The sequence below is a fragment of the Daldinia caldariorum genome (assembly GCF_022478825.1).
Source record: "Daldinia caldariorum strain CBS 122874 unplaced genomic scaffold F4812scaffold_33, whole genome shotgun sequence".
In the NCBI taxonomy this organism is placed as follows: Eukaryota; Fungi; Ascomycota; class Sordariomycetes; order Xylariales; family Hypoxylaceae; genus Daldinia; species Daldinia caldariorum.
In genome coordinates, this window is record NW_025953069.1 from 41,280 (window position 1) to 66,997 (window position 25,718).

The window sequence follows — 25,718 nt, forward strand, 5'->3', positions numbered from 1 at the left end:
TGTGGGAAATCGACTATTCGCCACATGAATCAGTTAAGAATCCTGGCTCCGTAATGTATCAACATTCCTACTAGGTACGTATAGACGTGGACCTAGATGATATGTAGCGGAAATCCTAGTAGCTTCTAAAACGTACTACAGAAGAGCACCGTGTATGTATACAAAGTAGTTCATCAGCAAAGCCTTACATAGCACTCTAGTTCACCGCCATAGAATAATGATACTGATTCAAGCGGGTTGCATCCTGGTGAAGATATCCTTGTATCTCCGCCGCCAGTATTAACACTAGAAACGAGTAGGTGGCTGAAGTATGGGAAGATTTCCCTATTCTCACGCCCAGAGGCTAGGTACTCCATGGTGATAGGCACCTTGTCCGCTCACGAAGTGCCGTTTTTCTCTAGGACCAGGAGCCAATATTCGTCCTCAGTTGCAGCGCGGCAGTGACACAGCAGACGCAGTGCTACTAGATTAACCCATTACTGGCTAGGAGGGAACATGGCTTCGTAGCATCACATCGAAAGCCTGCCTATTACAAGCAAGTCATCAGTCGCATCTCTCCTCCCCCATACTACGCATGTACGACGAGCTTGGGAACCAACATATTACGCCTGTCTTTTGATCGCGATGCTACTGCCGATAGGCGCTTTACTTTACGATGCTTAAGGCTTACTTCCTATATATTACTAGCATTCTTATATCTATCTTTGGGACAGACGTGTAGCCGAGTCCGCCTATACTCGGAGCCTTGGTCACTCCTTTTTCCTTGTACATGATGTAAATTTGCTCGTCACCGCGAGGGGAAAACATAAAGGGCTACTTCGGTTCGTACCATCTAGCCCCTTGCTCCGCGACGAAGTAACGATAGGTCCACGTAGAACGTGAACTTGCCCGGCTTGCCCAATACCAAACCTGGATGGTTATCTTACTGGCGGGGAGAACCAGGGGCATAGGCGCCGGGGCTTTGTGGCGCTTTTCACTACTACCACGCCTCTGAAGAGCCTAATGACCGGTTTACATAGCAGTACGTAGTTATACAGGATAGAATGACATAGCATGATACACATTAAACTAACATCTAAACAAGCTCGTAAGAATATCAAGCCAAGACACATTACCCCTGGTTGTCGCTACCCACTCCAGAGGATATTTCGTCACATCACTGCTATACCGCAAATAGGGAATCCAATAGGAAGACTGACCGTCCTCTGCCGAGTTCTCGTAGGGCTGCTAACAGGAACTACATTTACTTACCTACTACCTGTTGGAGGTCTACGCATGAGGGAGGGGTTATGGAAATGGAATGCGAATCGGGAAGCGAATCGCGGCGATACCTCGATCTGTACCCCTTTACAAGGAGCTGTGGGTTTTATATCTTTCTGGAAGGCATACCTTAGGTACCTAGGTACATAAACCACGTCCATAACAAGCGTCTAACATTAGGACTGGCGTATATATACCGTGCCTGAAATATATAATATATATATATATAGGTATAATAAGATTACTTATTATGTAAGTAGCTAGATATTTAGCATGAATGCATGACCATTCACATACGAATCTGACAACATCACAAAGTGTTCCTTAACTCACTCCCCCCTCTTCCCCCCTGGCTGACTACTTGCCACCTCGTACGAAACCCACTTTAAGGTTGTCCTTTACCTGGCAGCCTGCATGATTTCAGAGTCTTCTCGAATCTCATCACATAGGTACTATGTACGCACATAAAATGTTTCTCGGAGCTGATGTTTTAGAACGGGATGATAACTGGATAGGGGATAGGGTCTTTGACTTCGCCGCGTAACCCCCCCACGTAAAAAAAAAAGGAAAAGCAAGAGCAAAGACAAAAGACAAGAAGATGAAAAACTTTTTTTTAACATTCCATAATAGGTTTAGAATCTTTCACTTTCCCTTGAAAAAAAAGAGAAGAAATAAATATTATTTTACTCCTTGGAGATCTTGGTACCGAGGTAATCAAGTATCATGGACCGTGGTACAGTACCTAATAGTACGTACATTGCCTTAGAAGGCCATGTGGGGATTTACCTACAGGTATGTAAATCGTAAACAGAACCATTTTGGGGCCCCACTACAAGTCTTTTATTATCCCCCGCCGAAGCAGAACGTCGGAAGATTTCCGGGTCAAAGCTTTGCGGATCCCGAACGGTCCGTGATAGAGTTGAAGCCGGATCGAAAGGTTAAAAGAAAACATAAATAAGAATAAAAAAGAATATTTTTTTTTTTAAAAAAAGAGATCGTCACTTTGATAAACATTCAAGCCTTAACGATCTGGTTTCGATTTTTAAGCATATAAAAAAGAATCCCTTAGACTAGACTAGACCACATCATGGCCCCATCTCGGGCGACGACAAGACTGGCGACAGCCCTCCTACGCCAAACAGCCCACCCCCAGCTCCGCCGCCCATCTCCCGCCTTCCCCTCCCGAAGCTGTTATTACCACTCCTACGACCACCCTCCTCCCCCGGGCGTCTTCAGCCCCGCCGAGAAAGCCATCCTCTCCGCAGCTTACAAGCACGTTCCCGAGCACGGCTTCACGCAGCACGCCCTAGCCCTCGGCGCCCGCGACGCCGGGTACCTCGACATAAGCACGAACGTCCTGCCCGAGGGGCCTTTTAGCCTGATCCGGTACCACCTCGTTACCAAACGGGAGGCCCTCGCGCCCTGGGCCAAGGCCGTTTTCGGCGAGGGAGAACAACAACAACAACAGCAACAGGGGGCATCTGCCGCTGCCTCGCCGTTAAAAGTCCCCGAGAAAGTCGAAAGATTAACGTGGGAAAGGCTACGGTCGAACGCGGAGGTTAACCACCGTTGGCAAGAGGTAAGCCTCCCTCGCCCATTCTCCCCAAAACCCTTCTTCTTCTTCTAACCAACCGCTCTTCCGAACCAGGCCCTAGCCCTCATGGCCCAACCCTCACACGTCCCCGCCTCCCTGCAAGAACTCGCCCTCCTCGCCGACGAGATCTACTTCCTCTCCGGCGACGCGTCCGTCGACCCGTCCTGGTACACGAAGCGCGGATCCTTGTCCGTCATCTACGCCTCGTCCGAGCTCTTCATGACCAACGACAGGTCTCCCGGATACGCCGAGACCCGGGCTTTCCTACAGCGCCGCCTCGACGAGACGAGCACCGTCGGCGGCGCCCTCGGCAGCGTTGCCCAGTGGGTCGGTTTTACGGCTTCGGCTGGGTTAAATGTGCTAAGGAGCAAGGGCGTTAGGATATAGGATAAGTTAAAGCAACGTAATAGTAGGCGTGAGTATGGGGTTTGACTACTGGCCTGAGGGAAAAAATATTATGAACAAAAAATCACTTAATAGAGAAAACCGGTATGTATTGTATATATTTATTATTAGCATACCGTCTCTACATTGAGAGACTAAGACTAAGACTGCTACCACAGTCAGGTCGCAGATATATGCCTAAGCCATACTGCACAGCTCGGCTCTTTTTGTACAATATACTCGAAACGGCAACGAAGCCAGTACTAGTCTACGTCCGGTCCCTTATAGTTTTTTTCTTTACCCTTTCCTCCTGATATCATCCTGGCCCGAAGGCCTCATGCCACCTCAGGAACACTCTAACACCATAATTCCCTGAGACGCAACCGCCGAATGCACGTAACCGGACCAATGCTTTACTAGCCCTACATAAACAATTCCTATAGCCGTCATGATAAACCGAATCACATCAGTGGTCGGCGAGAAGCCGTTGTCGTGGATCCGTCAGTCTGATATACTGTTAGTCTAAAGTTCGGTACACATTAGGATGATGATCGAAATGTAAAAACTTACCTGATGATCTTGACATCTTTGTCAATCTTTGCCCGGCCCTCGATGGCATTGGGGGTGATGAGGATAAATTGCTTGCCGACAGAGCGACGAGCGGTGGTAATCTGCAGTATTGATTAGCAGCGTGATGCTATATTTATGGAATTAGGAGTCAACCTACCAACATGTTTGTGCTTATAGCACGGTTGACGTTATCCATGAAAACGTCAAATTCGTCAAGACATCGCAAGGGAGATCCCATTGCGTCCCATATGGCAAGAAGAAGACAAATGGACGAGAAGGATTTCTCTCCGCCAGACAGCGTTTTCGTATTTCTACCTGCACTGCTCTTCCTCGTTTCGTCCGGCTCAACTTGGACTCGGAGCCTCTTGGCCTTGTGATCGAGAAATAGCTCACCTCTAAAGCCACGCTCGCTAAGAAGATAGTTGAAGTTGCATCGGGCATGTGCAGAGATAAGACGTTGAAACGTCCTCCACTTGCGTAAACGATCCATCAACGCTTTCTTCAACTCGTCCACAAGTGAAGTGAGGTTTTTGTGGTTCTTCTTAGCCTCTCGGTATTCCTGGATTGCTTGCGATGCCCGGTTTTGTATTTCCTCATCCGTGCCACCAAGCTGACCACGGATCTTCTTCAGCTGCTCCCTGATAGAGTCGAACTTATGCTCGATACTACGAACAGTCTCTCCTTCGGGTATGTAAGCACGATCGGGAGCGACCTGACTCGCCTGTCGTATATAGTCCTCTACGAGTTCCGCCTGCCTTCTCCTAGATCTCTCTGCATCGGCTTTTCCTTCCTTCGCCACCTCAAGATTTTCGTAAGCTTGATTCTTCTCAACTAGAGCTACGCGTCGTGTCTCCTCGTATCTCTTAACCTTATCTTCAGCCTTGGTTATTCTGGCTCTGTGGTCCCGAGAGGCTAATTTAGCCTCGCTGAACTTCTCTTTCATGGCTTCTACCTCCTTATTCATTTCCCGCTTCTGCATGGCCAGCTCACCATATTGGTTACCGTAATGGTCTTTCTGGTTCTGAGCCTCTTGGAGGTCGTTCCTGTATCCCTGCAGTTTGTTGTCGACACCCTCAAACTTGTCCAGTTCTTCTTCGATGTGGGTAACACGGGCCTGAGCGTTACGCAGGTCTTTCTCAAAAGTGGCCCCTTGCCTCTTGTGCTGAGAAATAGCGTGTACACAACGCTGGACTGCTTGTTGGAAGGACCTTCTGGACGTCTCCAGCTCTCGGTACTCGACTTTGAGCTGCTCAAGGGATTCTTTGAAGTAGTTGATCTGTGACTCCACATCCTCAGACTTCATGCGAGACTTTTGATCGTGACTAGGCGCAACCGGACTGGTGGACATGTTTGGGCCGCGTTTCATGAGCCGCAGGCCGTGGCCCCTTTTCTTGTCGTGAAAAGATAGACACACTGAAACATTTTCCGGCAGCTGACCGTCAAACATGACGCGCTCTGCCTCTTCTCGTTGTTCGATCAGGATGGTCTGCTCAATGCGGTGATTGATGACCAGTTGATCTCTTACCCGTAGATCATCGATTTTCAACACCCTTAAAATGGTATCAAAGTTTCTATCCGGTTCCCTCAAGTTGGTAATCACGGTTCTCGAAGCTATGAAGATAGGGCAATTTCGGAGCTTCAGTCTCTCCATATGCGAGAATAACCGAGTTTGATCGGCTTTGCTCGCAACGACGAACCCATTTAGACTTGCTCCAAATATATGCTCTAGAATTGACGACCACTTGGGCTTAGTTAACTGGATATGAGTACCGATGGGGCCAATAGGTTTCTGAGAAAACCCGCTGTCACTGTCGATCAGTCGCAGGAGCTGAGGCACCTGGGGCTCGAAGCCAGCAAACGGGTCGCTGCGATTCTGAGACAGAGTGCGTATCCGAGACTCGGCGGCTTGAATTTCCTGTCGCTTCTGTCCAACCAAATCTTCGGATTCCTGAGCCTTCCTCTGAGCTTCGTCACGTTCGCTATATAGACTAGAGCTGCGTTCAGCGTGGGTCTTCTGCGATTCTCTGATATCGTCCACAGCGCGTTTTGCGTCATCTAGCTCTTGTTGCTTTGCAGCGAGAGCACCACCGTTTACCTCTTCTAGACGCTGCTCTTCTTCACGGATCTTCTTTTCGTACTCCTTGACCTTCTGTGAAGCATTATTAAGCTGCTGATGGATATCCCTCTCTTGCGTGTGGGTTGTCTCGATTGACTGTCTTGCGCGTTCATAATTCAACTTCGCTTCCTCTTCTTTCTCCTTGAATTGGCCTTCCTCTTGGCGGAGTACGTCTAAGGCTTCAGCAGCTTCCCGAACTTTATCGTCAATCGTCTCAAGGATTTCTGTCTTCTCTGCAATCGTCGCTTCCATTCGGCGAATCTCCTCTTGTGAGGCAAGTACAGCTTCGTCTTTCTGCTTTAAGATAGCCTCCTGTTCCATGACTTGAGCCCATGCCAACTGGTTTGAGTAAACCTTAGATTGTCTTCGCATCTCCGCACTCTTTGTGAGCGCATCCCTCAGTTTTACAGCTTTTTCACTCTTCTCTTTGAGGAACGATATATTCTCCTCGAACGCTAGAAGCCGTGTCTCGTTGGCTTCAAGCGTTTCTTGGAGGAGTTGGTAATCTTGATCCAGTTGCTCTAGCTGGGTACCTTGGACGAAGTATTTGTACTTGGCCGCAGGAGTAGCAGCGTTGAGGAACTGGCGTGCATTATCCTGGGAGAGTACATTGAGCGGGTTATCGACCTGCAGGCAGTAGTACTCAACGACATCATCTACATCGCCTTTCTTGGTTGAGATGATCCTATTAGTAGAAGACTTTAGCTTAAAGCCGCTCGCGCCAGATTTGCTGAAGTATCGCTCTACGATTATGGATTCTCCAAAATGTTCAGGCTTGTAAGCATCGGGACCTTGGTTCTTAATCTTGACGATTAGAACGGCATTCTCTTGGCCCTCTTTGACGAAACTTCGCAGACTTCCGCCGCGATTCGTTGCGCTAGCTTTACCACCCAAGCATAGGGTTATGGCAGTTAAAATGGCACTTTTCCCGCTTCCGTTCTCTCCCACAATAAAATTGAGAAGAGGTCCGAGTTCGACATGCAGTCTCGTATGGCACATGAAATTGAAGCAGGTGATGCTTTCGATGATGGCATTAAGGGCTACTTGATTTTCGCCAAGAATATGAGGACGGCTCTTCAGACGCTGTGTCGCTCGCTGGTCGTCTAGATCGGTATTCTCAAGATGTCTAAAGCCGGCATCGCGCATCATTTCGTACTGCGTAGCAGCTGGTGGGCTCTGTTCCTCGTCAGGCGCTAGCATCGTCTCGTCTTCATCGGAGCTGGAAGTAGTTTCTTGGCGAGACGTCCATGCTGTTTTTCTACTCGGACCGGAATTTGAAGTTCGAATCTTCTTTCGCTGCTGTATTTAAGGTGTTAGGTCGCAGCTTTGCTAGTGCTTGGGACGTCAGGTTATTAGGTACTTACAGATTCGGTTTTTATGCTGGAACTAGCCTGGGTAATTGCGATTCCATCTTCTTCATCTTTGTCGAATGCAACTCGGCGAGAGCGCTTTGCGGATGAGGGGGACATGATGGTTTTGTTTGCTCGATATTGTTGTTGGCTGTGTCAATTAAACTGAGGGGCGCTCTCGTCGTAGATTTTACATAGGAGAAATGACCGAATCCTCCGGGGGTAAGACAATTACTATTGTTAGGAAAGGTAGGTCATGGTAGATTAGGAAGGATAAAGCAGGATAAGGGGAACGGTGGGTAAAATCAAACGGAATTGTTTTTAAGTAATTACATGACGGGATTGTACCTAGGTAGAGGTATCAGCCGAAGTAGGCGCAATTGAATTTCGTAAATTATATTTTCTAGAGCCTGACGCGATTAACTAAGACGCGGTTACCCAGGCGCGAACCCCGGTAAAACGTGCCCACTGCCCACAATACGTTAGTGTACAAGGTATACATACTATGTACCTACCTACCACGTACCTTTTACCTTATGTACCTCAAAGCCCTTTTCCCCCGCCTGTTTTAGTCTCTTCAGATAGCAAGGGGGGCCTTGGCTGGAATCCTTGCTGGCGCGGGGCATAGGTAGGCCACTATAAAGCTACCTAGGTACAATACATAGATGATAGTGCAGTATCAAAAGAGAGCTTCGAACTAATAAATGAGAAAATGCACCTCTAACATACTATGTAGTAAACTCAGTCAGTCCAAGCGTATCTTACCCACATAGTTTCCTTGTGATAACATCCTGACCTCACTAATACTGATTTAGAATTATCGAGAATCGAAATTGGAGATCGCCATTTTTCTATTCACCTTGTCGCCCGGTTCTTTGTCACCTTTGTCACTTTTATCACCAGTGCAGGTGATGAGCTAGGAAAACTTCTATTATCAAACCTGATAATGTCGAGATAGCCTACCTGTACCTGCTGTGTTATCTCGCGTCTGGTACTAGATTCCAATCGATGGATTCCGAAGATAACATCGAATTCTCCGAAGGGGGTTTCAAGGAATTTCCCAGGAGGCTGCCCGAAAACTGCGTGGAATATCTATTATTCGTCATTGACAGCAAACTCGAGGCGCGCAGCCTTCTCTCGGAGCTTGAAAATATTCGAAAAGCAGCCATGCAGCTCTGCGACAGCATTGCAAAGGATTACATATGGCAACGAGATTCTTTCCAACTGCGCATTGAAAGAGATCAAGATCTGGTCTATCTGCACGGGACCACAGATTACGGAGACTCGATCGAGGACGAATGGCTCATAGTCTATCTACTTCGAGAATTGACCAAATCTTTCCCCACTCTTTGGGCCAGGGTATTCGACGACGATGGCGAGTTTCTGCTTGTTGAGGCGGCTAACGTCCTGCCAAAGTGGCTCAGCCCCGAGATAGATGCCAACCGATCATGGATCCACGGCGGAAACCTTTATCTATTACCTTTGGACGCAAGTTTTGGGGCAAAGCGACCGTTGTCCTTGATCGAAGCTGTTCGATATATCAAGTCGAACCCCAATTCTCTCGTGCATTCTGCATTCGTTGAAGCCGAGGCTTTTTATAGGCTAGAGAAGTATCCCGGACAGATCACAGATTCCATACACCGCTCGCTAGTTACAATACCTAGGAAGCTTGCCTATATATTGCACGAAAAGCCTTCTACCATCGCCCCCGCTGTCGAAGCGTTTTACCTTCGGGATCCAATTTCAACCAAACCTCTTATATCACCTTCTGCCGACATACACTTCCCTCCCGAGGATCTTGTGACTGTTAGCGTAAAATTCACAAAAACACTTTTCGCACAGCTCAAGTCTCAGCGCTTCTCGCCTCCTCCAATATGGAACGCCGTCTTCGAGGCCGCAGAAAAAGAGGTCTCTAGCGCAGATGATGCTCAAAAGAGGCTAGCGCGTCTAGAAATGGGTATGAAAGTAACAAGTGGATTTGAGATGCTTGCCACCAACGCAGCCGGCAAAGATAATCGTCTCGCGCGCGAGTTTGCTATGCTTCTCGAGGACATTGAAGAAGACGGAGTTCAGGCACTCCCCACTAACGAAGACATTGGAACCTGGGAAGATGTATACAAAGAGGACGATGAATCGTGGTTAGACATCAACTTCGAAGACTTCGAAAACGAATTGCAAGGAAACCGCGGCTTCCAAAACCGGAAACATGGCGAATTTGGTGACCTCTCGGCGCAGGCAGATCTGAAAAAGATTGTATCTCGCTTTGAAGCTTTCTTGAACGACGAAAGTGCCGGTATAGAGGGTGCCGAATTGGAAGATATGGATGAAGATGATGATATACCGGATGAGGAAGGTAGCGATGATGATGATGAGGAGGATAAAGAAGTTAGTTTCGACGAAGAGCAATTCTCGAGGATGATGAGAGAGATGATGGGACTGCCTTCCGTAGTACCTACGGGTTCAAAGAAAACATCTGACGTTTCAATGTCCACCATTACAAACGATCCTGCTGTTGAGGAGGACGATGACGATGCCATTAAGCAATTGGCTGCCCAGATGGAAGCCGAGTTGAGAGAACATGGTGCATTGAAGCTTGACCCCCAGCCCGAAAAAGCGAGGGCTATCGAAGCCAAGGACAGAGTTAGTTTTAAGGGGAAAGCAAAAGCTGACGCGGAACAAAATACCGGCAGCGGAGAAGAAAGCAGTGAGGACGAAGTTGATGTGGATTATAACCTCGCTAAGAATTTATTGGAAAGCTTTAAGAGTCAAGCGGGAATGGCAGGCCCTGCAGGAAACATTCTCGCTATGATGGGCTTACAGCTTCCTCGAGACGAGGAGGAAGAGGAGGAAGATGATTGATTTGGGTAGTTTTTTTATCTACTCTTTTTACGATTTGTATAAGCCGTCAATCGGTATGTACATGGTTGACAATATTTAGTATTTAGCGAACCGACATGAAGATTAGGTAGAAAAGGGATGAGTGTGATATGATAAAAGTTGGTTTATATTGGTTTATACATAAAAGTTATCACCAATCGGAAATCTCTAGGATTACTTGGCCAAGCAACTACCTAATGTACATGTATGGTATGCATTTTTATGTAGTACAATACGATACATACAATACATACCCGACTGCACTAAATAATTAGTAGTACATAGCCTGTACCAGTAAACTCCCCCCACTGTATAAAGCTCCAAAGCCACACCGGTTTGGGTCATCAAACCCCACTAAGAGGCACGACGCGACGTCACTGGGTCCTTCTAAAATCTGTAGACCCAGACAGAATCCAGACCGTGAATCCGCGAATCTGGACTTGAAGATCTTCAACGTCGTTTCTGGATCCAGCCCTAACGTGCTTGCACTTGTAGGATCGAACCTCCTACGCGTCTGATATATTTTGGAGGTTGTTCTTGTCATGTCTTATCATATGCGATCATAAAACCTCCCTCTCCGTGTCCCTTGCATCCGCGACACCATTTAAAGAAATCACATGCCCTCCTATCAGGCGAAAGAACGACTACGGCAAACCTGAGGCGAGGATGTGGCCCAGTAGCAGCGTTTCTAGTCTCCAAAAAACATACGACGAAGCCTATTTGAAGTGCTCAACAGCTGTCTACTATGAGAGCCAGGTACGTGAATATACCAACCCGGACCCCCCCTTTGTTCGGTATTACCAGTCGACAAATACCGAACCGGACTAACCACATTACTCTCTACATTTAGGGCGACGAGAGAGAGGCGATGTCATGTTGGAGGAACGCCCTTGAGCAGATACGGCAGAATACGACGAACAAGAAGCAGGGCAACTACTCTCCGAAATCCGAGACAGAACGCGCTTTGCTTGAGAGTCTACGCGAGTTGGATGTGCAATGTAAAGAAAGAATCGATCTCCTAGAAGCTCTTCGAATATCCCGGGAGGAGGATCCAACATTCCAATTCACACAATCAAGTATCGGCACCGAAGGGAGCCTGGGCACCCGATCGAATACCAACACTCCGGAAAGAGGGTGGATTGGCGACGGAACAATACCTGCCATAACTTATACGGAGTTATCCAAACCACCACTCCCTAAACGCTCCTCGTTTCCTTCCAGGAAATCATCCGAGCACGCAGTTGCGGGACTTCGCAGTGCAATATTAGACCAAGAGTTATCATCTTCTGCAGCGATGCCACCTTCACTCCCCCCCTATGGTGTATCTTCTGCGAGAAGGTCTTCGAGGTCGCCTAGCCCGGAGAAACACGTAATGCGAACGACGCTACGGACGAATAAACAAGAAAAATCTACGAAACCTTTTAGGCATACACCAGCCAAGATAACAAAAGGACCGGGGGCTAGTAAGGCTGCTACGTTGGCTTGGAGTACCCTAGAGAAGGGAACTTCCTCTGATACGACCAGCCCATTGAGACTTTCAGAGATACGAAGATCACACGACCAAGGGCGAAAGAACTCTACATCAATCCCAAGGCATTGGGACAGTCACACGAGAAGGTTGGTGGCCTCCGAAGCCTCTAATGCTACGCCTACACCGTCTCGGCCGAGTCCTGAGGCTTCAATGCAAACTTCAGCCGATTATTCGTCTGCCCCATCTTCTCTTGCTCTCGGTGCTGCTTCAAGCGCCTTGGGGGCTCTAGCTATCCAAGATCGCGATGAGTCTAGTGCCGTAGGAATTCGTACAGAACGGAGGCCAACGCCAAGGAAAACAAGAAGTTCAGGCTATGATGAGCGAAATAGTACTCCTTCCCGAGCCTTGGAGCTTCTAGAAACCACTCCTAGAACAAGTTCAAGAGGAAGTCCAGTAAGGAGAAAGCCTTTAACCCATGATAAAGTATTCGAGCCCAACAGCGCCAGAAAGCGAGTGGGCCGGCAGATATCCGACTACGATGGGAAAAGAGAAGAAGTGTCATCTAGCGACGATCAATTGCGGGCGAGCCCTTCCCGCCGAAAGCTTAAAGGAAAGCAGAAGGAATCTCCCATAACATCAGATATCGAAGATCGGTCCACAACAAATTCGGCTACTGAAGAAGGGGATAAGGGTAAAGACGACTGGGAAAAGAGGAAAAAGGATATCATGAAGAACTTGCCCCCGGGTGTAGATGAGGGAGCGGCAAAGGCGATATTCAACGAAATTGTTGTGCAAGGAGATGAAGTACATTGGAGCGATGTTGCCGGACTAGAAATTGCGAAAAACGCATTGAGAGAGGCAGTGGTATACCCGTTCCTACGACCGGATCTATTCATGGGACTTCGCGAACCAGCTAGGGGCATGCTACTTTTTGGACCCCCCGGCACAGGAAAGACAATGCTGGCTCGGGCCGTCGCAACAGAGTCGAAGTCTACATTCTTCTCTATTTCAGCAAGTAGCCTAACAAGTAAATACCTTGGCGAGTCCGAGAAGCTCGTGCGCGCTTTATTTGCATTAGCCAAGATGATGGCGCCAAGTATCATATTCGTGGACGAGATAGACTCGCTTCTCTCTCAACGATCTGGATCAGGAGAGCACGAGGCTACCAGGAGGATCAAGACGGAATTCCTTATCCAATGGAGCGATCTACAACGGGCTGCAGCAGGGCGTGAGAACAATAGCGGGATAAGTAAGGAGCGAGGCGATCCAAATCGAGTGCTTGTGCTAGCGGCTACCAACCTGCCATGGGCGATTGACGAAGCAGCGAGGCGGAGGTTTGTGAGGCGTCAGTATATACCATTACCCGAGGCGGAAACGAGGGCTACACAATTGGAAACATTGCTAGGCCAGCAGAAGCATAGTCTTACGGATGCCGACATTGCAGAACTGGTAAACCTAACAGACGGTAAATATTGATCCGCAGAAGCAATTGGATTCGAGGCCGAGTACTAATCAACCTTTATAGGCTTCTCTGGCTCGGATATCACAGCATTAGCAAAGGACGCGGCGATGGGCCCCCTACGCGCTTTGGGCGAGGCTCTCCTCCATACGACAATGGACCAGATCCGGCCTATAGAACTGGACGACTTCAAGGCTAGTCTTCGCAACATCCGCCCGAGCGTCAGCAAAAAAGGGCTTAGGGAATACGAGGATTGGGCGAGGAGATTTGGAGAACGTGGCGGGTAACATACTCCCCACGATCAGGGCATGAGTAGGGGACATGATCATGTGGTAAGACGAAGGGGGGACTTCTTCAAGGTAGATATAGATAAACGAAATGAGACACGGATATGCGTACGTAACAATGGCGTTCTTAGGGACTGGGTTAGGCGAGGCGAGGCGAGGCTACGCCAGGGAAGACAGGACAAGGCAGGGCAGGGCAAGTGACGGGTTGACATACGATACCTAGGTCTAGTATGAGACCATTCGTACAATATGACAATATGAATTATATGTCGATGATATGACATCTCGCCTTTCACATAACCATAACTATAGCCGTGTAGGGGCGGTAGTCGTACATCTATGTATGTTGTTGTTGTTACATGTAGGTGATTCTGGTATATACAGCTTTTTTATCGTGTGGAACCGCAGTCGTTGTTGTCGTCATCATCTTCCGCAGTTCAAATCAACGTAACTAACGAGATAGACAGATAGACAGCTAGCTATGCCATCTTAAGGGCATTGCAGCCCTGAATCTTGGATTCCCACGCACCCATCCATCCATCTAGATACCTATACTAGGTGAACTTCAGTCGACATCGCTCAACGTGGTCTCGGTCGTCGTAGTAGGTATATTCCCGTCCGCGGCCAAGTCTGTCTTCGCCTGTTCCAGGGCGGCCATCTTCGCCTCCTCCCTCTTCCTCATCTCCTCCTCCTTGCGCAGCCTCCTGCGCTCGTCCTTAGCGGCGCGCTTGGCGGCGCGCTCGGCGATGCGCTCCTCGAGGGTGGGCACGGGCTCCCGGCTCTCGATGGGCTCGCCGTAGGGGGCGATAATGTGTTTGACGACGTGGCGGACGTGCTGCGACACGCGCCAGGAGGGCTCGATGGCGACGACGTCGCCTTGCCGGAGGGAGTTTCGAGGGTCGTGGACTAGCCTGAAGCGGGGTTCTTTGAAGAACTGGTTGTCGTAACAAGGTAAGTCAGTAGAAGAAGAAGAGGAGGAGGAGGGAATATTAATTGGATCGTGGGTTCCTCTCTCTTTATTTTATAGACGGGGGGTTTAAGTAGGTAAGCTGCTGACCTTTTGCACCCGGGGCTCCCATCGTAGACCACCCAGCTTCACCTTCACCGTCTTGTCCATTAGCCCGGCTGATACCACGATTCCGTGCATCTCCTTGCCGGCGCGCCGTACGACGTTGGTGGCTGCCGCCGCGACTTCAGACGCCATGATGTCGTGCTTTTTTTTTTTAATCCCTTCTTTCTCTTTCCCCTTCCCGTCCGGTACGGCACCGTCGACGATGCTCTACAAGGTTCTCACTGCCCAATTGGTATCGTTTGTATATAACGCAAGTAACTAAAAGATCGTCGACAGCTACAGCTGCTATATCTTCGTCCACAAACCCGCCGATGAGGTCGTAATTACTACTTGTCAATAATTCTACCACCAAAATCTTTTTGGCGGTACGTACTCTCTCGCTCAGATAAGATAGGTAAAACTGGAGTTCCAATCGCGGGACCTGAGGGGCCAGAGGGGGGGGAACTTTGGTTCCATCGAGCTTATCGATACGATAGGTGATCCAAGGTAGGGGAGGGATCCACTGTACTTTGAAATAACAGCTTAGGTACATAGTACACCTAGAGCTTTGCAACTTACAACATTCAACTTACAACATTGAACTTACAAGCTTCGAAGCTTGATTGTATTCATTCAGCTTTCTCCGCCCCCACGACGAAGAAAAAAAATACGTAACTACTTCCCTTCAACCGTGGTCTTACAAATGATGAATATTCAACAACGTGCTCGTTCGAAAGGACCTCAGCTCTCCCAATTGCCTCGGGTAAACCACATTACTCCACCTAGGTTACCTCCTTAAACCCAGCTAGTTAGGACCCCGAATGCTTCTGAGATGTTAGGATATTCTAGCCTAAAGCCAGAGACAGCAGCTTAACAGCCGATTTCTTGTTGAAACTACTAGCAAGCTAAACCTTCAGCTCAAACCGAACGCTACTATAACATAGTAAGCAGCTGAAGCCACCTCGTCGAGACATAATATAACGTTGTCACCTAAATAGCATTTCACCTGTTTCAACTTGCTATAAACATAAAAGTGCGAATGATGAAATACTAGATCGTGGTTTGATATCCACGAGCTTTTCCCAAACTACGTAGGATCGACAACTTTCTAAGTTCAGCTGAAAAGCATAGTAACACTAAATAACCAACGGCTTCTAAAACCCACGTAAAATCTACTATCTACCTTCCTTTCCTATCGAAAGACTCCAAACCCCTACTTTCCCACGTCGTACCTTTCATCACACCTGTGGGTCTCGTACATATCAGGTAGATATGGCTATGATTTATCTTATAGCTTAAGAAGTATAAAGTCTGCTATGGCGACGAGTGAGGCAACTCACATATCGCCTCTGGAATGTCAGTCCTCTAGAATAGAAATCCTTAACCAGCAATCATGCAGATGAAGGCTTTCATTACGACTTGCCTTGGCTTCGGCAGCCTTGCCCTCGCTGCTGTCCCCGGGTTCGACATTTCTCACTACCAGTCCAGCGTAGACTTTGCAGCAGCTTACAACTCCGGGGCTCGTTTTGTTATCATCAAGGTAACTTTCTCTTCTTCTTTTTCCCCTTCCCCCTTGACGAACTACCTGAATATGCTCTGGTCAGCTACACGATAAGCAGGTACTTACAAAGTTACGAGTAGGCTACGGAAGGCACGAGCTACAAAGATCCCAAGTTCAGCGCGCACTACACGGGCGCGACCAACGCGGGCCTCATCCGCGGCGGGTACCACTTCGCGCGGCCGGGGTCGTCCTCGGGCGCCGCGCAGGCCAGCTACTTCCTCGCGAACGGCGGGGGGTGGTCCGGCGACGGGCTCACGCTGCCCGGGATGCTGGATCTCGAGGGGGACTGCGCGGGCCTGTCGGCCAGCGCCATGGTCGCGTGGATCAGGGACTTCAGCAATACCTACCGCGCCAAGACGGGGCGGTACCCGCTCCTGTACACGAACCCGTCCTGGTGGGCTAGCTGCACGGGGGATTCGAGCGCGTTTGTGGACACACATCCGCTTGTCCTGGCTAGGTATAGCAGTTCCGCGGGGACGCCGCCGGGCGGGTGGCCGTATTACACGATTTGGCAGTTTAACGATGCGTATAAGTATGGTGGCGATTCGGATACGTTTAATGGGGATCGTAGGTGTTTTTTTTTTACTGTCTTTTTTAGCCTTCGTTACTTTCTATTTGTTACTAACGGACATTCTGTTGTAGTTACGCAGTTGAAGAAGCTGGCGCAGGGCTAAGTCATCAGACCTCGAAGTCATACCTGGTTACTGTTGCCACCTACAACCCACTTGCTGAATCTCTCCTGAAGGGGATGGGTGCATCATATACCTCATATAGTTTTTAATTCAAAACTTTACCTTGCTGTTTGGGTACATGGAAAAGAAAATTGATATACCTAAGGCTGGGGTACTTGGTCTTTGAATCTCGTTTGGGCCACTTAGCATATCATAGACCAGCCCCGTTCTTTTTCTCACACAATATAGAGACTCCTTTTGAAAGGTATGGTGTAGTTATCATGCTAGCCTGTTCAGTACTGCACAGTTAACAATAAACCAAACTTCAATTTGACTCATTATCCGTATGTTAGTTTTAGAACTGGGGGTGGATGGTACTTAGGTGTATGCTAGCATAAACAGCTCCTATATGCTGAGGTTGGTAGGACTACTGGCACAGGCATCTATTTACTGTTCAATGCCCAACGTGAAGGTGCAGTTATATGCTGCTGGTAAGGTATAGAATTTATGATTTTAGAACTCTGTGTTGCCTGGGATTACTCCTGTGCCTTGGTATCTGGTTGGCGTTGTGAGTAGCGTGGATGCCTGGCGCCTAGTATCTAGTACCATGGCAACGCCGCGTACCTACCAACATTCAAATTAAATATCGTACTTTCCATTCAATATTTCACAATCAAACAGCACAACGGTGCCTTGGAGAAGTGGAAACTCGCTCCCTTTGGGTAACTTGAATTCAAGTTGCAAACTGGGAGAGATCACGGGTTCGAACCCCGTAGGTGCCCTTTCTTTTTCCTTTTTTCCTTTCTTTTTACATTTGAACATTCTCACGCCGAGGGCAGCCATATAATACTGAACGCTTGCTTGCCTGTCTCAATCATAATATAAGTACCTAGTAACAATTAGTTTTACCCCTTAAACTGCAAGATTGCTCTAGGTGGCTTTAATATAGCACTACAGTCTACAATCTAGTCAAGATTAATCATCTTCCTCCACGCCATCATGGGCTCCAGGTTAGCAATTTAAACATTTAGATGTCTACACTACACTGGTATTACTTACACATCTACACATACTAGTCTGATATCACTCTTTAGTTTTATCAGGGGGTGATGAACATCATCTTAAGTGATATACAACGATAGTGAACTTCGGCTTGTCCTCAGCGATTGTCCCAATTACTTAAGGTAATGCGGTATATAAACATTTACAGATGGAAGGCCTTTTAAAGCATGATTGGCTGAGAATATAGGCATGCTTATCTAGGTATCTAGGTATCTAGGTGACGATTACCTGGCATCCCATCGAGTTTGAAGTGTCAGATTCTTGATACCTGGTGTGTTGACTATTCAAAGTGTTTTAACCCTCAGGGTTGTCTGGGAAGACATTGCTAATGAACTATAGGTAATATCAATATATTGTTCTACCCTAATGACAACATCCCCTGATAGGCAAGCATAATTTAGCCAATCCTGATTGAATGGAAGGGACCTTTTTAGATGATGGTAATTCCTTCTTACTTGCTATATGTGTCTAGCAGAATCTGGACCGTATCGATCGTATATCAACTACTACGTGTAAAGGCTGATTTTTAATCATGATTGGTTTCACATTAATATGCTGATTATAAATAGAGCAAAGTTAACACCCGTAAATGCTTGCGGGTGTTACTTTTCATCTCTATATATCTAGACTCTCTTGATAGCCTTGACCTTCCTCTGTCAACTATGCAAGTAGGAGGACGGCAAACGTAATTAATATTTTATGGATATGAATGCCGTTCCGTGTCCCAAATGAGGAAACGATTAATAGTGTGCACCTTCTTATCAAGCTAGGACATTCCACTTGTGCATCTTGGTTGTATTTGGGAAAACCCCGAGCTTAGCTTGCATAAGACATAAGCCATGACAACCTATATGAACATTCATGTATTCCTTAATTTGTCGGTTGGCTATATTAATTACTACCCCGTGCAAGGATTATTCTCGGCCGAAGTAGTTGGGCTTATAATCTCGGGGCAAGTCAGCTTACTTCCTACCCTAATGCAGAACACTCGACATCCCCATTGTCTTACTTACACTAGACTAGGTTCAAGTTCCCACTTGGCCAACTAGATTTGTCAAGGCAAGCGAATCCTTCCATAGCTGGTTGCTGGAGCTTAGACGTATAGGTACATAGTAGACGCATCTCGGACCCCAAGAAGTTGAAAAGCTTCCCCGCGACGGGATCGGACCACCTGCAAAAAGCCGCCAACTGCAGATAGCCTACTAAGTTTGTCCGAAAGGCTTGAAGCTTTATTCGCAGAAACCGGGGCGCAGGCTGAGGTAAGGGTTAGGCACCATTCTGTCGGACGAGTTGAAATCATAAATACTTCCGTACTCCGTCGAATCTGACAGGTCGGCCCCGGAAGGGTTGAGCTCGTCTAATTTTCGCGAGACCTGCAGGAGGTATTACCACGTTCATAAACTGTAACGATAGAGGTAGAGGGACCAGACAGCTAGGGTAGAAAATCACGGAGTCGGCGTCCGGGTTCGGGCTCGGGCTTCGTTGGCTCGCGTCCAAGTATCCAATGGGGCCGGTGCTCCGATGAAATTCTGTTTGGTAACTGGAACCAACACAGACGACGCTACCTTACATAGTAGTTACCTACTTACATATTTTATCCCTGGCGCTTAACACATCACATAGGTAGTATATCATTGCAAAGCAAGGGATGTTGGTTTTCCTTTAGCGGTACCAAAGTTGTTTTTAAGCGCAGCAATCATATAAAATAGAACTTATAAAATATGGGACAATAATATGTATTGTAGCCAGGTACGTCGCCAGGTAGCACAGGCACTCGCATATGCTAGGTGGGTTGGGTGGGTGGTACCCATAGTGGGGGCAATCAGGTGGGACAATCAGGACATCGATAACAATCCTTTATAGAGTAAGTGGGGTCAAGAGAATAGAGAAAAAAAAAAAAAAAAAAAAAAAAAAAAAAAGAAAGTCCTCTCTCCACACGAGGGGACTTCCTCCACATCTATAGCTTAACCCGTTCTTTCCTAAGTTCTCGACAATTTCTTCACATTAATTCTCTGCCCCATTGACGATTTCTTTTTTCACCTTGTGCTTTTATACCACGTTTTGGTCACACATTAGCGATTATTTACTTCCATAATCAGGACAGCTGCTTACTATACAGCCCTATCTTTGTTGCATTACTGACTGACTACCGCCGAAAACTCTATTTCGTCCTATTATTTACCAATCAGATTAGATCAGATCAGGTCAGGTCAAAATCATGCCTTCCACAGTAGAATATCGCGCTGGGAAGCGACCTCGTAAGTTCCAAACGCAGTTGTTTTTTCTAGCCCTCTCCTGCTGTTTCCACAGATAAGAAAAGAGGACAGAAGGCTTGCTGTCTGTTCCACTCCGAGCTATGCCTTCACAATTCAGCCCGCATGTCTGTACGCCTCGGCCTGTCTACCCCATTAAGGGGGACACTGGATTAAAAGACTCTTCTTGGACGCACCAAGGCCCTCGAGAGTGTATAGCGTCCACGTGCACAAATATCAATCTTGCTCTATAGTACTCAGTTTGTTAAACAAATCTTCTAACATCAATGGCTACTTCCGCAGGTACTCAGTCTCTACCACCCCCAGCTCTTCCTCAGCTTGTCGCCGAACAACACGTACCTATAGCCTCCAATGATAAGGACAGCCAGAGACTCATAGTAGTCCTATCCAATGCCAGTCTAGAGACGTACAAAGCCTCCCACGGTGGCGGCGCAGGACGGGCGGGTATGCAGCGCGAGGATAAATACTCGCTCCTAAACAGCGACGAGCACATCGGAGTGATGCGCAAGATGAACCGAGACATCAGCGACGCCCGACCGGATATCACACATCAGGTACGCTATAATCTCACCACTTCTCCCCCGCTTCTCAACAAGCCGTTAGTCTTAGTAGGTTAGCATTCAACATGCTGACATCATATCCCATTGGTGCAGTGCCTCCTCACTCTTCTGGATTCGCCTATCAACAAGGCGGGAAAGCTACAAATATATATACAAACTGCAAAGGGCGTTCTCATCGAGGTGTCTCCCACCGTCCGTATTCCCCGAACATTCAAGCGATTTGCTGGTTTGATGGTCCAATTGCTCCACCGCTTATCCATCCGCTCGACAAACTCCCAAGAGAAGCTTCTCCGGGTCATTCAGAATCCCATCACGGACCACCTACCGCCCAATTGCCGCAAGGTTACACTAAGCTTTGACTCGGCTACTGTGCGCGTACGGGACTACATCCAGACCCTTGGACCAAAGGAAAGCATATGTGTTTTCGTCGGTGCCATGGCTAAGGGCCCGGACAACTTTGCCGACGAGTACGTGGACGAGAAGATCTCCATCAGCCAATACAGTTTATCAGCCAGTGTTGCATGCAGCAAGTTTTGCCACGCTGCTGAGGACGTCTGGGACATCCTCTAAGGTGATCATCTCCTAAGCTGTGCCCCTCGAGGAGGAAAAGGGGGAATGTAAGAGGAGGGTAGGTAGTGGAACGTATTAATCTAGGTATGAATGATAAAGCGGGCGTGTCTTGCGGAACCCGCCATACAACATGGTGGCAGACGCAGGTATTCTCCCGGAGCTTGGGTCTACGGGTTTTGTTCAGTCTCTGTTTTTGCAACCAAAACATCAGGCGTTCAACATGAGATCCAAGACGTTTTCGCCGTCTTATGTGGGTCACTTCAACTTGGCCCACAGCCCTCTTTCTTTGTTTCCTTTCTTTTTTCTTCCCAGGAAGTCCCTCTTACCATGTTAGCTCACCTTTCTAGTCCGATGCTAGGATCTGTCCTAGCCACAGGTCGAGTTTAAGTACTCAGTGCCAAAAGTCATTGATTACGCAGCCCGCCTAGTACGAGGCTGCCATGGCTTGGCTGCGCAGCTGATCTAATTTCTGTAGCAGAACTATATGTCGGTTTTACGCCGGACCTATGAGATGAGTTCAACCCATGGAAGACTGATCCCGGACACAGGAGCGTCTTGCTGTTGGGCCAGCCGTTTTTAGAAACGAATTTCAGCGTCGGCTTCGGCGATGAAAGCAGGCAGAGTGGAGGCACTAGTTCGATGAGGACAGCGTCCCCTCATAATTCCCTTCACTACCGATCTGCTTCTAGGTAGGCATTGGGTACCTTGCTCTGATGATATCTGGTTGGGAGGTGGATATGCATTGGGGGGAGGGGGGGTGCAAGGTGAAGATCTTGTAGTCAAATCTGCATCTGCGGAGATCATATTAATGGGGAGAAACTAGCAATAAATTAGCCTATGACTATCCTACAATCCTACCTAACATAGGGTCCTGGTTCGAGGATCACGCAATTAATAGACAAAGTTAAACTAGGAATTGGCTAGTTACCTGTCGTTGAATTTGGAGTCTTTGGTTCTTACGTGTACCTATCCACTCACATGATGCCGGTCTGTACATAAGTGTACCGGCAGGCCAGACCCGTTGCGCTGTCAAGGTCTCACAACGGAAGGGATACCTAATCCAAAGTATTTCCACATGATTGTCCACATAATTGTCCCACCTTGCTTTTCCACACTGCTGCAATGCAAGCTTTGCAGTCAGTCTCCGCCAACATCTTATAAGCCAAATCACTCTGAGACCCCTACTTTACACTCACCTATTTACCTCTAGTTATCCTCTCAAGCTCAGCTCGTGTCGGAAGATGCTTCTGGCACGCGGCAGCTCAATATAGGGCATTAATTCAACGTGGCAGTCCTTTCATCGTTGTTGTAGTAGGCAAAGTCTGGGAGTCGGCGCTATTTTCCATCCAAAAAAGAAATAAGAAGAAATAAAAATCATGAAATCCATGGTCACTTCCAGCAGCCTGCTTGATATATACCCACAGCATTAACGTGAAGACCAACATACACCATTCGGACTCGAGCCATCTTATACCCCTCATGGTTCAGCTGGGTTATTATTATACGGCTTTGACAACCATGGATCGTGAACCTTTTTCATGGGGCATCTTGCGTACTTAATGTATATCCAGGAACATGGTGGATATTCTTTTGCCACTACCAAAACAAACTCCGCCAAGTTATGTAGTCGTCTTTCAATCTATCACACTACACGTGTATGAATGAGTTCAGGTAGACGCAACTGGCCTAACATGAGTAGCCAGTTGCATCGGATTATTGAGGGGTGGATCACCGTCCGGAAAATTCCCAAGACAAGTCAAAGATGTCTCCTGCATCAATACCTAACTATAAGCATTTTGGGAGAAGCTCGTCTATTGGCGGCCTTTTCAATGGATATATATTCCCGCTAAAATATCAGAATGGGTACTTCGGTTGGTATATTTCTACTCATAAATTTGCTGGCTTCTCGGTTTCTTTTCGCTCATAATCGTTCTAATTCTAATTGTTAATAATTCTACCTAACAGGTCGGGGGTTAACTGCCCAATATCAACTCAAGTTCTATCGACTCAATCATTTTTACTATTTCCCCTGAAAATCCCCCCCTGGGCTCTGGGCGTTGAAGCACGTTTATACTTCGTACTTGGCTCGCATATTAAGACACCTGCACAACTAAATTAGGACATTGACAACACCCTTCGTTCCACTCTGTTCCACTTATTATACCACCTTTGGTTTGTCGATTTGATTATTCCAACTTTATTATTCGTTGCTTTATACCTTCAGACGTGTTCCACATCGCTGCTGGTAGTCTGAGTCACTCAACTTCGACTACTCGGCCGTTCTAAGTTTCAATCCCACCCTACTTGATAACCTGTCACGGACTAGTAGCTCCTGGGGATATGCAGGTCCTACCGTTTATCCAAGTTAAAGACCTAGCCCCGTCGGCCTCCTTCTACGCCGCTGTGGTCCAACCCCTCGGCCTTCGTTATATATCTGCCACTCCCACTTCGGTATTGTTTGGCGACACTGCTTCATCCTCTCCTGAACCGGTCTTCGAATTGAAACAGGACGTCGACTCAGACTCACAATTCGTGCGACCTTGCCGTATAGTTCTCTCGGCAAGATCACCTTCGGCTGTCGCTGCTTTCCACGAAGCTGCTTTACGGTCCAACCCTGATCTAAAGGACGGAAAATACGGCGTGAACTATATACGCATTCAGAAACCAGACTCGAGCGAAGAGAGTCGTGCTATAATCGGAGACTTTGACGGCAACATAATGGAAGTCATCCACGCCAACACTTCGAAGAAGTATGCCGCGAGCCGGACGGGCTCGACGGTAAGCCGCTCTCATTCTTCTTCACAGGAATCTAGCCGCGTTCTTGATTGGACTATGGATGTCGGTGCTCCCATGGTTCCTTTGCCACGGTCTATTGCCCGTCCTGCTGCACCTGGTTCTACAGTCGGCAGCTACGTCTCCTGCGGCGATTCCTATACGGTGGTCCCAGAAAGCACTACTACCTCGTCAACCATTGAGCCTCCACCTGAGGAGGGCCCAAAAGGGTTGAATGCCACCACAATCCTTGGTGCCGTCTTTGGTCTTGCAGTGGGCGCTGCTGTTGGTGGCGCGCTAACTTATAATTCGTTGAAAAACAAAGAAGAGCAAGAGACCATGGCGTTCCAAGGGCACAATATACCCCCATTTACCAGGAGATCCACATACCCGGACCAATCTCCGGACCGACCCCGGTACTACCCTCCGAGTAGCTACAATGGCGGTAATCCTCGAGGTAGAATGGTAGAAGACGTCGACGATCGCTCTAGCCGTTACTCAAGCCACTACACCACTGGTAGCCGATCCCGCGGCCGTAGCGAGGCTTCCTCGTCTAGACGCCCCTTTATGATTGATGAACACGAGTATAAAAGCAGCTCGGGGTCGAAATACCGCGACTCGTCCAGGCCACCGATGGAATCGGAGTACCGCAGCAACACAGGCCGATCCAGACACTCCCACGCTCCCGAATCCCGCAGCCATGCGAGTTCGCGGCACTCTCCTGACTCAGAGTCAGACTGGTGCACTTATGTTAGCTCCAAGCACACGACTGCGTCGTCGCGACCGCGAGACGCTGAAGCAGAGACATATGTCTCAGCTAAAACGGATAAGTCAGCTGGTACGGCCCGTGGCACACGTACCTCACCGTCGCGAGCTCCCTTTAAAGCAGCAAGTAGGTATCCGTCGTCTACTCATAAGGGGTCCAATGACAGGCGGGCGTCGCGACGTCTTGAAAGTCACGCCGGCAGCGGGTTTGCGGTCTGGGATGATGATGATGATGATGCTGGAAGCGTAGCGCCGAGTGACAGTATTAGCAATATCGGGAGTCGACATGGGAGGAGGTCGCAGCACGTCTGAGATTGCTTGTTCTTGGGGCTTCTAAAGGGAGAAGCATTCTAGGAGTACCTCGATCCAACAAACGAGATACTGTGCCGCACCAGCGCAATTTATTTCCCGAGTCGTTAGTTGGGATCGTCACTTTGGAATAGGTATAAACCGGGTCCGTATGGGTATGGGCAGAGGTCTGGGGAATATGGTTCATGGGTTCGGGATATAAGGGCTAGATATTGGGATACATCAGGATAGGGATATATCTCGGCTTATATAAACTTAATTTCATGTTATCTTTATGTGCCCTCCAGTGGTTGTTACACCAAGTGCTGTGAGCGTGTTCGAATCTACGGCCGGTTTGGACATTGAGTTGTCGTGCATGCTGATTGTGGCGGCGGACTAACCTGGGGTACGATGTGCTAGGACGAGAGTGGTATCTTCTGGGATGATAGACAGGTACGTTTTTTCACGCTATATGAATAGTCGAGATCATTACTTGATAGGTTTGCTAGTCTATTTTTGTTTAAACTATATCATCGCAATAGTCAGGGGGGGTCTGTATATCTGCCTCTGTAACGGGGTTCCAGACGGGGCGAGGCGAGCTAGGTATATAGAAAGCAACATACTTTCAGCAGTTAGATACATATAAAGCTCTTCAATATTCTGCCTTGATTTTTTTTTTTTTTTTTGCTGGCGAAAGCTTCCGAAAAGCGTAAAGCGCGTGCTTTACTACAATATTTTAATAACTGTCTTGATATGAGGATACGAAGACATGGGCAAG

At 48.0% G+C, this 25,718-nt stretch overlaps 7 protein-coding genes and 1 non-coding gene across 8 annotated transcripts; 6 read left to right on the top strand and 2 right to left on the bottom strand.

Moving 5' to 3' along the window:
• Positions 1 to 2,187: 2,187 nt before the first annotated feature.
• On the top strand, positions 2,188 to 3,751 carry F4812DRAFT_291594 (ubiquinone biosynthesis protein COQ9). The gene is made up of 3 exons (XM_047931151.1): positions 2,188 to 2,839; positions 2,909 to 3,343; positions 3,418 to 3,751. Exons 1-2 carry the CDS (start codon positions 2,348 to 2,350, stop codon positions 3,239 to 3,241), a joined length of 825 nt encoding a protein of 274 aa, XP_047785283.1. The 5' UTR covers positions 2,188 to 2,347; the 3' UTR covers positions 3,242 to 3,343; positions 3,418 to 3,751.
• Positions 3,629 to 7,749, bottom strand: F4812DRAFT_291566 (P-loop containing nucleoside triphosphate hydrolase protein). The gene is made up of 4 exons (XM_047931150.1): positions 7,289 to 7,749; positions 3,966 to 7,223; positions 3,809 to 3,909; positions 3,629 to 3,744 (listed from the first exon to the last, which is right to left on the bottom strand). The coding sequence occupies exons 1-4, from the start codon at positions 7,391 to 7,393 to the stop codon at positions 3,705 to 3,707; spliced, it is 3,504 nt and encodes a 1,167-aa protein (XP_047785284.1). The 5' UTR covers positions 7,394 to 7,749; the 3' UTR covers positions 3,629 to 3,704.
• Positions 7,750 to 7,963: 214 nt separating this feature from the next.
• F4812DRAFT_291619 (SGT1-domain-containing protein) lies at positions 7,964 to 10,277 on the top strand. The gene is made up of 2 exons (XM_047931153.1): positions 7,964 to 8,029; positions 8,089 to 10,277. The coding sequence occupies exon 2, from the start codon at positions 8,282 to 8,284 to the stop codon at positions 10,130 to 10,132; it is 1,851 nt and encodes a 616-aa protein (XP_047785285.1). The 5' UTR covers positions 7,964 to 8,029; positions 8,089 to 8,281; the 3' UTR covers positions 10,133 to 10,277.
• Positions 10,278 to 13,791: 3,514 nt separating this feature from the next.
• F4812DRAFT_291605 (nucleic acid-binding protein) lies at positions 13,792 to 14,999 on the bottom strand. Its single transcript, XM_047931152.1, has 2 exons — positions 14,425 to 14,999; positions 13,792 to 14,301 (listed from the first exon to the last, which is right to left on the bottom strand). The coding sequence occupies exons 1-2, from the start codon at positions 14,569 to 14,571 to the stop codon at positions 13,933 to 13,935; spliced, it is 516 nt and encodes a 171-aa protein (XP_047785286.1). The 5' UTR covers positions 14,572 to 14,999; the 3' UTR covers positions 13,792 to 13,932.
• An 812-nt stretch (positions 15,000 to 15,811) lies between these two features.
• F4812DRAFT_453862 (glycoside hydrolase family 25 protein) lies at positions 15,812 to 16,653 on the top strand (the record flags this gene model as incomplete). Its single annotated transcript, XM_047936540.1, has 3 exons — positions 15,812 to 15,958; positions 16,060 to 16,546; positions 16,622 to 16,653. The coding sequence occupies 3 exons, from the start codon at positions 15,812 to 15,814 to the stop codon at positions 16,651 to 16,653; spliced, it is 666 nt and encodes a 221-aa protein (XP_047785287.1).
• A 684-nt stretch (positions 16,654 to 17,337) lies between these two features.
• Positions 17,338 to 17,432, top strand: F4812DRAFT_t156. Its single transcript has one exon. It is a non-coding gene; the product is annotated as a tRNA-Pro (tRNA).
• A 2,498-nt stretch (positions 17,433 to 19,930) lies between these two features.
• On the top strand, positions 19,931 to 21,115 carry F4812DRAFT_453863 (nucleolar essential protein 1; the record flags this gene model as incomplete). Its single annotated transcript, XM_047936541.1, has 3 exons — positions 19,931 to 19,970; positions 20,268 to 20,539; positions 20,639 to 21,115. The coding sequence occupies 3 exons, from the start codon at positions 19,931 to 19,933 to the stop codon at positions 21,113 to 21,115; spliced, it is 789 nt and encodes a 262-aa protein (XP_047785288.1).
• Positions 21,116 to 23,210: 2,095 nt separating this feature from the next.
• On the top strand, positions 23,211 to 25,173 carry F4812DRAFT_291718 (uncharacterized protein). The gene has a single exon (XM_047931155.1). The coding sequence runs from the start codon at positions 23,456 to 23,458 to the stop codon at positions 24,962 to 24,964; it is 1,509 nt and encodes a 502-aa protein (XP_047785289.1). The 5' UTR covers positions 23,211 to 23,455; the 3' UTR covers positions 24,965 to 25,173.
• The last annotated feature ends 545 nt before the right edge of the window (positions 25,174 to 25,718 follow it).

Excerpts from the sequence above, each read along its gene's own strand:
- F4812DRAFT_291594 (XM_047931151.1), top strand. The coding sequence starts at position 2,348 with ATGGCCCCATCTCGGGCGACGACAAGACTGGCGACAGCCCTCCTACGC. Across the intron at positions 2,840-2,908 it reads TTAACCACCGTTGGCAAGAG|GCCCTAGCCCTCATGGCCCA; the intron begins GTAAGCCTCCCT and ends CTTCCGAACCAG.
- F4812DRAFT_291566 (XM_047931150.1), bottom strand. The coding sequence starts at position 7,393 with ATGTCCCCCTCATCCGCAAAGCGCTCTCGCCGAGTTGCATTCGACAAA. Across the intron at positions 7,224-7,288 it reads CCAGCATAAAAACCGAATCT|CAGCGAAAGAAGATTCGAAC; the intron begins GTAAGTACCTAA and ends CCTTAAATACAG. Across the intron at positions 3,745-3,808 it reads AAAGATGTCAAGATCATCAG|ACTGACGGATCCACGACAAC; the intron begins GTAAGTTTTTAC and ends ACAGTATATCAG.
- F4812DRAFT_291619 (XM_047931153.1), top strand. The coding sequence starts at position 8,282 with ATGGATTCCGAAGATAACATCGAATTCTCCGAAGGGGGTTTCAAGGAA.
- F4812DRAFT_291605 (XM_047931152.1), bottom strand. The coding sequence starts at position 14,571 with ATGGCGTCTGAAGTCGCGGCGGCAGCCACCAACGTCGTACGGCGCGCC. Across the intron at positions 14,302-14,424 it reads GGGAGCCCCGGGTGCAAAAG|TTCTTCAAAGAACCCCGCTT; the intron begins GTCAGCAGCTTA and ends TACGACAACCAG.
- F4812DRAFT_291718 (XM_047931155.1), top strand. The coding sequence starts at position 23,456 with ATGCAGGTCCTACCGTTTATCCAAGTTAAAGACCTAGCCCCGTCGGCC.